This window comes from Bos taurus, chromosome 2, assembly GCF_002263795.3.
Source record: "Bos taurus isolate L1 Dominette 01449 registration number 42190680 breed Hereford chromosome 2, ARS-UCD2.0, whole genome shotgun sequence".
Lineage (NCBI taxonomy): Eukaryota > Metazoa > Chordata > Mammalia > Artiodactyla > Bovidae > Bos > Bos taurus.
The window spans coordinates 29,891,601-29,900,664 of NC_037329.1; the positions used below are offsets into that span (position 1 = coordinate 29,891,601).

The window sequence follows — 9,064 nt, forward strand, 5'->3', positions numbered from 1 at the left end:
ATTCTTTCTCAATCAGTGCCCATGGGGGGAAAAATGTCCTGCTTCAAATAATTGGTTTTAGATTCAGCTTAATAGCATTTTTATCTGGTACTTATCTTTAAAAATTATTTATGTTCCTGCAGATTGAATATTGCTAAAATGTTTATCTTTACATTATTTTCTATATTCAAATAAGCACAGACAAGTTTAAACATTAAACATTACAACTGTTTCCATGTATGTGTTTGTAAATCATGACATGCTGAAAAATAGCATTGTTTTGCATCTGCACAAATATGTGAAGATGTTCAAGAAAAATAAACCACACTTTTTTATTCTTTGATGTATTCAAAGTGGTTCATAATTGTACCCAGCAGAGACATCTTTGTCAGTTGAAATGGCTTTTTCTGCTAGAAGTAGAGGGTCATAAATCCTAATTAGGTGACCTAAATAGGAGTTCCTTGAAACAAGTAAGAAAATTCAGAGGCAGAATTCAAAAACCCATATTCAGTGTAATCTCCACATGAAGACTCCCTTCAGGGCTTCTGTTAATACAAATGCCTCAAATGTCATATAAATCCACTTATTTTAACCTCAGGGATCTACTTTCTATTAAGTGTAGAAATGCCTTCTAGTGAATCAAAGAAAAGAATAGTTTAATCTTGAAATTTTGTATTTAGCAAAGTCATCAATCTGGTGTAGAATCTGGTGAACAAACCATTCTGAGTCTGCACTAATTAGATGGGATTAGAGTACTTAGATGGGCTTAGAGGGACTGAAGCTAGTTAGCATGCATGCATGCAGAAGGATCAGTGGTCATTGGACTGTATACTTCAGCTTCTTAAGGATTTCAGCCCAATGGAATAACATCCTAGGATTTGCCCAGGGGCTTCAAATTGGTGAACCGCGTCAACTTAAGTGACCCAGTCCTGACATCGGAGAAGGCAATGGCAACCCACTCCAGTACTCTTGCCTGGCAAATCCCATGGATGGAGGGGCCTGGTGGGCTGCAGTCCATGGGGTCGCTAGGAGTTGGACATGATTGACCGACTTCACTTTCACTTTTCACTTTAATGCATTGGAGAAGGAAATGGCAACCCACTCCAGTGTTCTTGCCTGGAGAATCCCAGGGACAGGGGAGCCTGGAGGGCTGCCGTCTATGGGGTCGGACATGACTGAAGCGACTTAGAAGCAGCAGCAGCAGCAGTCCTGACATGGGCAGTAACAATTCCTAACTCCTAGATTAAATGTTCACCTCTTATTCACTTTGCTTTTTCTATATAAGATACTGAAATTAACACTAGAAACACAAAATGAATAATTCCTAGAAGGTATTATCAAGGGTTGTAAGTACTAGGTGCTTTTGGAATAATAATGAAAAGATATCTTCTGATAGTATTTTGAAAATTAAGTAACCTGTGAACATATAAAAACAAGTATATGACCAGTTCTATTTTTTCTTGATTACTGAAAGGTACAAATCAAGTTCAGCTTTTGAGGTTAACTATTCTTAGTAACCTTTCCAGATATCCTCTGCTGTTTCTCTTTTGTCTCTAACAAGAGGTAGGTCCCAGTAACTAAAAAGTTAAAATAGGGTTGACTACCACAGCAAAATGCATCAAAATATAATTGAATATCCATCTTTTCCAGTGTATACTCTGTATTTTGTATGGATTTTTGTGCAGAAAGTCAGACATGTTTAAACATTATATAGTTCATTGCAGTTAAGCATTCTTTAGAGGATTAAATCAATAATTGCCAAGCTTTAGAAAATGCATATTAATATAAGGTGAAGTGTGGATTAAATATGATTTTAGTATCTTTTTCTTTCATTGCTTTACCAGGGAGGCTCAAATATCTTTATAACAGTGAAACAGAAGAAACAGTATCGTGCACTGAAGAAGCTGATGTATGAAGACTCTCAACAACCAGTACCTCTCCCAGAAGTAAGGAAACATCTAGATTTTTTTAGCTTTCTGAAAAAGTTTCCTTTATATGTTCTGTATTACAAATGAAGATGTGTTTTTAAAATTCTTAACAATAAATGCTTTGACATAATTTTTTAAAAGTGTTCATTGACACAGCTTTTCATGGTCTTTTTGTTTATTTGCTTTGACTATATGCTGTAATTATAGTTTGGTAACATCTTCGTCTTCATGAATTCTACTATTTATGCTGGGAGGGAAGTTGTAAATCTAAAGACAATGTGTATAAATATCTTATTAATAAGAATATTACACCTTTTTCCTTTATACACAGAACAAGTTCCAACGATTCATCTTTGACTTGGTAACAAGTCGAGTTTTTAATATCATCATTATGACTCTTATATGTTTCCAAGCAATAACCATTATGATACAAAGTGATGAACAGAGCCCAAAAATCGACACTGCTCTGTTTTGGATTAACTCAGTTTATGTTATGCTATATATTGGAGAATGTGTACTAAAGCTCATCGTTTTCCATTGTAACTATTTCACCAGTGGATGGAACATTTTTGACTTCATGGTGGTTGTTTTCTCTATTACAGGTAAGATTTTGTTTACTCAGATTTTCACTTGTAATAATATTAATTCAGTCAACCTCTTATAGTAATCATCTTCTGAGGTATAGTCTCTTAATAGACACAAGAGGTGGAGGACTCTTTATTTCCAGCAGGAATGCCTTGAAAAAAGTGAAAGTGTTAGTCCATCTGGGACACCAGGAGAGCCCCAACTTCCCCCAAGGAATACTGGAGTGGGTAGCCGTTCCTTTCTCCAAGGAATCTTCCTGACCCAGGGATCAAACTCAGGTCTCCCACATTGCGGACAGATTCTTTACCGTCTAAGTCACCAGGGAACGCCTTACATTTTTACATTTACATATGTACACATGCCTGAAAGATATATAACATACTGAAAAATACTTTCTGAGTTAATATATAGACTTTATTACACAGACCACCCGATAAATGCTTAATTTCCCTTCAGTATATCACATACATTATTTAAGATGACACTAGCAGGACCTTTATGTTTTAGTGTGATAGAACCTTTCGAACTCACTGTTTTCTTTCCTCTAATCTCTAAAATCGTTTACTACTTTCACAACACTAGAGTTTTAGGCTTTTATGAAATGGCCACAAGTTTTCTCTTACTCTGGAGATCTCAGTCCTTTATTTAACAGATATATTTGATTATCCTCTTTGTGAATAGGTATTATGCTATATGCAAAGAATTCAGTAGCAAATGAGGTAGGCATAATTCCTGTATATACATAGTTTATAATCTATCAAAGGATACAGATAATTAAATAGGACATTTTAATGTGCTATTAAGGTATTGGTAAGGGAAGAAGCACAGGGTGCCACGGCAGCACAACAAAGTGAGATGCACATAATCAGTAAGTAGAGGTCAGAGAAAGCTTCACAGAAGAGGCAGAAAACTAATGGAGACCCACTGGTTAAGGAGGTAGCCAAGAATCTAGGATAAAAGTGTTCTAGGCAGAAAAGGCTTACTGTCTGCCTCCCATAAACACATACTAGAATGTTATCTCCATAAGAGTATGGACAATACCTCAGTGTTACTGTCAAGTACTATTCTGTGCAGTCAGTAGTGAAAATGTGGATAAACTTTCTGCGCAGTTGTACCTCCAGAAAATTAACTCGTTGAGCAGGTAATAGAGGCAGTGCAGGCAACACTGATAGACAGTTGCAAGAAGCTTCCTAGAAAAGTACATGAAGTCAGGAGAGAGCTGAAAGGAGGAAAACGGAGGAAAATGAAAGTAAGGAGCCCTGTGGTTTGAAATGAGAGTGAGTAATTGAATCAGACATATAGAAGGAGAGGAAATTGCAGTCTGAGACAAAATGTTTAAATTTGAGATCTCAGAAGGTCAGCTATCCTGGGTTCAGAACATACTGATAGATAGGTATAACTAAAGTAAAATGATGGAGAGTCTTAAAGTTAACAAAGCCAAAGACTGAAAGATGGGTGCTGGTGGAATGGACAACACTGAGCCGTGTACTAAAGTCTGTAATGAATATGAATGAGGGGGAATGAACAGATCATAGAGCTAAGGAATGGTAGGAGATGGTATAGTTGAATGGCATGATCCACAAACTGTCAAAATTTTTTTCTTTATAAAATTAATGTGAAAGAGAAGTATCTCGAAATCACACTGGAAAGAAGGAAAGATGCTTGCTCGTTCCATCTTTCTACACTGAGAAATGTTGAGTGGGAAAGAATGAGCTGTCTGTGCTTGAGGGGAAGTAGTGTCCTCAAGATAGACAATTTTCTTCACTTCCTTTCTTATCTAAAATCTTAGTGAACAAGGAGTAAAGATGTGTTTACAATTAAAGAGGGAAACCTCCTGCATAATGTAAGAGTTTGGAAGATTGAAGAGAAATGAACATTTGAGTCAGAGTAGAAGGTTCACTTGGAGAAGTCAATGGCAACCCACTCCAGTATTCTTGCCTGGAGAATCCCAGGGACAGAGGAGCCTGTTTGGCTGCCGTCTATGGGGTAGCACAGAGTTGGACACGACTGACGCGACTTAGCAGCAGCAGCAGCAGAAGGTTCACTAAAGCACAATGGAGAGGGGGATATATGTAAGATATAACCATATCAACAGAAATGTGAGACACAATCCTTCCAGATTCAGCAAATATACCATCTCATTTAGAAGCTCCATAGGATTTTCCCCTTCTCCATCTTTTCAACTCAAAATGAACCACACTATCTCCGTACTTCCAGAGAACTTTCCTTATGTTTTTTTTTATGGTAATTATAATTTCACCTTGTTTTATAGTTATATGTCTCACTCTCATAGTTCTCTTTTCACCACAGCAGGAAAGAAAAATTCTAGACCGAAACTTGTTTATTCACATTTAAAGTTCCTAAGGGTCCATATGGTATTTATCAAGTTAATAAACCAAATTATAATCTATGAATCTGAATGCAAAGTATTTTTTCAATTATATTTATCAACTTGGTCTTTCTGCTTTGCATAATAATTAGTTTAAATGTCTACCTCTACTGTGTATATCATATGGTCTTTGAGGATAGAAGTCATGTCATTTATCTTTGCATATTTTCATGGTACCTTTATTAGGTATCCAGTAAAAGTTGATTTGAACTAAATTGCTGGGTCTAACTGCAATCAGAAAAAAAAAATATGACTACTGTCCTACATTATGGATATATGCCATCTGTGACTCCAGAAGTGTCTGATCCCTAATACCCTGGAAATTATGGTAGAAATAATTCTCATCCAAATCCTCATCCAAATTTGTTAGATGCTGAATATTGCCACTATTAGTATTTGGCTTAGCCAAACTTTCAGTGTGTGCCAAATATTATAGGGGAAGGATTAATTATCTGAACATGTAGAAAAAAACAAATGTAAAATAATTTATATTCCTCTAAATAATTGTATTGCCTGCTTTATTTTTTCCTACACCAAGGACTATTTCTGCCTCTGATGGTAGGATATTACCTTGTATCTCCTTCCCTTGTGCAACTGATACTTCTCTCACGGATCATCCACATTCTGCATCCTGAGAAAGGACTAAAGTTGTTCCATAATCTGCTGCTTCCTTTGATGCTGTCCCTCCCCGCCTTGTTGAACATCAGTCTTCTCATCTTCCTGATTATGTTTATCTACGCCATCTTCGGAATGTACAATTTTGCCTATGTTAAAAAGGAAGCTGGAATTGACGATATGTCCAACTTTGAAACCTTTAGCAGCAGTATGCTCTGTCTTTTCCGAGTTACAATATTTGCTGGTTGGGATGGGATGCTCAATGCAGTTTTCAATAGTAAATGGTCTGACTGTGATCCTAATAAAATTAACCCTGGGACTCAGATTAGAGGAGATTGTGGCAATCCCTTTCTTGGGATTATTTATTTTGTCAGTTACATCCTCTTAACTAGGCTGATCATTGTAAACATGTACATTGTTGTTGTCATGGAGTTTTTAAATATTGCTTCTAAAAAAAAAGCCAAGACATTGAGTGAGGAAGATTTTAGGAAATTCTTTCAGGTATGGAAGAGGTTCGATCCTGAGAGAACCCAGTACATAGACTCTAGCAAGCTTTCAGACTTTGCAGCTGCTCTTGATCCTCCTCTTTTCATGGCAAAACCCAACAAGGGCCAGCTTGTTGCCATGGATCTTCCCATGGCTGTTGGAGACAGAATTCATTGCCTTGACGTCTTACTTGCTTTAACAAAGAGAGTTTTGGGTAAAGATCTGAGCATGGAGAAAGTTCTTTCAGAGATGGAATCAGGATTGACATTAGCTAACACTTTTAAGATCACATATGAGCCAATTACAACTACTCTGAAACGAAAACAAGAGGTAGTCTCAGCAACCATCATTCAGCGTGCTTACAAAAGCTACCGTTTGAGGCAGAATGACAAAAATACTTCAGATACTCATATGATAGATGGTGACAGGGAAGTTCAAGCTATCAAAGAAGATTCCTATATTGATAAAGCTGAGGGAGTGTCAATACTTCAAAGCCAGATATAATCCCTCCTACTTCCTTTTCACCTTTTTTACATGTCCCCCAAATGTTAAAAGTTTAAGAAAGTAAAGATTTCACTTAATAATCAACTGGTTTATAACCCATGAAAGATTAGCTTGTGCTCACAAGATCCCATGTCCAACTTACATTTACCCCTAAATATTCAATCTAACCAAGACAACCCCTTAATATTACTGCAGAGTTAATTAGGTTAAAATTGTTGTTTAATATTCCAATACTTGGTTTCTCTATATGGCTTATATGGTATGTACTTCTTCTTGAACAAGAAGGAAATAATGGCAGAAATTAGTAGGAAAAGGAACTTCTTTATATGTTTTATGTCTACTTTAACTTGATGAGATTAAAGTCACCACTAATAGGACTTAATTACAAATAAACAAGTACTTTCTTAAAGTGGTGTTTTAAAAAATAATACAGTGCTACAGGCCACTGAATCATAAACTAGCCTAGACAGATACCAGTCAGGGGAAAGGAAAATGCAGTTCTTAGAAGTGCCTTTGAGATCAATCAGAGAGACTCTTGGGCTGCTGATCCAAACCATTTTGGAAAAATATTGATTAGAGCCCAGATTTTGTTTTTGATTGTTTTGTTTTTATTTTACATTTGGTCTGGGAGTTAGTTATTTCATTGCTCTTGGGTTCCCAGTTTCTCATCTCTTTGGCCAGTTTCAGTTAAGGACCAGCTCTTTTAAGAGAACAGGTTCCTAGAACATAAAGGGAACTAAATTTATGGCTTACATTTTCAAATTTTTCTCATTTCTCCTTAGAAAATAGTAATCACTTTAACTACTTTTCACGGCACTTCATTTTCTTTATATATAACTTTAAGAAAGAAATGAATCACTAAAACCCTGTGGACTCTGAACTAGGAGATCAAAATGTGAGTTTGTTAGTGGTAGTGTTTTATAACATTAGTGTATGCAAGTTAAGTTTTCCTTTCTCATTTATTTTTCCAAATTTTTTGTCTTACTTTTATTTCATCACATACATAATACTCTGTAAAATACTTTCTGTTTGAAAAACTTTAAAATACTAAGCATTAATTTTCACTAGTAAAATTAATTTTAAAGATAGGCACAAATAGTTGTTTTCATGTAATAAAATTTAGTCACAGGCATCTCTATAGTTTGGGATTCTGTTGTTTACTCCATTGTCTTAAGACTGATTTCTTTGTGCCTACAAAGTGCTAAAGGATTCAAAAAGAAAATATGTACACTGTTGGCTTAATGACAAGTTTTAAATATGTTGTATGGCATTCAATATTACTTAAATATCGGTAATTATATTTTACTATGAGTGCATGATCTTGATTGAGCCTTAACTATTATAATCTATTTCTGCTCCTCAGAAATGTATTAACCTGACCAAGATGCCTTTGGGGGATTCCCTAAGCAAATGTAATTTCAGGGTTCTGTTTCTTACTATAAGTGTTCCTTTCCTCTCTCCTCCCATTCTCCATCATGTGATGGGGACCAGTGAGGAGTCAGTGTTAATTTGGTGACATGGTAACAGATGGTGCTTTGTTTAAGCTTTTCAGTTTTCTATTTCTTGGAAAAGCTTTATTGTGGAAACTGCTTCAGGTACTTAAACTGAATCTTAACTTGCTTCTGTAAAATCCATAAAGACTATGAACTGATTTTGGTTTGAAAGTTATGTCTTTTAATTATAAATCATGTTTGCCACCAACCTTCCAAAAACTATGTAAAGAATTATTTTTAGCAAATCTTACAATAGTGTACTTTTTAGATATTAAAGAAACAGTAAATACTACTTGTTAACTATGTAAGCTTTGGTTCTTTTTCTTTGGTAAATTAGTTTGGCACTTTGTATAATAAGAACTGTTTAAGATGAGCTGTAAATTAAACCTTATTCACTTAGACTTTACCTGAAAATATGGAAAATAGCATCTCATTTTCTTTTTGTGCTAAAATTCTGATAGCATAGACTGTCTCATATATACCATCAAACCAGTCTGTTCACGTTTCCAATAATGTGCATTCATACATGCTAAGTCGTGTCATACTCTGTGCAACCCTGTGCCAGGTTCCTCTGTCCTTAGGATTCTCCAGGCAAGAGTACTGGAGTGGGTTGCCATGCCCTTCTCCAGGGGATCTTCCCAACCCAGGGATCTTACCCATGTCTTTTATGTCTCCTACATTGGCACATGGGTGTTTTATCATTAGCTCTACCTGGGAAACCCTTCCAAGTAGCATTCAGTTCAGTTCAGTTGCTAAGTCATGTCTGACTCTTTGCAATCCCATGGACTGAAGCATGCCAGGCTTCCCTATCCATCATCAACTCCTGGAGCTTGCTCAAACTCATGTCTGTCGAGTCAGTGATGCCATCCAACCATCTCATTCTCTGCCATTCCCTTCTCTTCCTGCCTTCAATCTTTCCCAGCATCAGGGTCTTTTTCAATGAGTCAGTTCTTCACATCAAATGGCCTAAGTATTGGAGCTTCAGCTTCAACATCAGTCCTTCCAATAAATATTCAGGACTGATTTCCTTTAGGATCGACTAGTTTGATCTCACTGCAGTCCAAGGGACTCTTAAGAATCTTCTC

General features: G+C 36.2%; 1 protein-coding gene across 1 annotated transcript in view; it reads left to right on the top strand.

Moving 5' to 3' along the window:
- SCN7A (sodium voltage-gated channel alpha subunit 7) overlaps window positions 1-8,287 on the top strand; it is an 81,154-nt gene extending 72,867 nt beyond the window's left edge. The window contains exons 23-25 of the mRNA XM_010802033.4: window positions 1,821-1,925; window positions 2,239-2,509; window positions 5,420-8,287. Of these exons, the coding sequence (XP_010800335.2) occupies window positions 1,821-1,925; window positions 2,239-2,509; window positions 5,420-6,486 (1,443 nt within the window). The 3' untranslated portion in view covers window positions 6,487-8,287. The remainder of the gene's footprint in view (window positions 1-1,820; window positions 1,926-2,238; window positions 2,510-5,419) is intronic.
- Window positions 8,288-9,064: the final 777 nt, after the last annotated feature.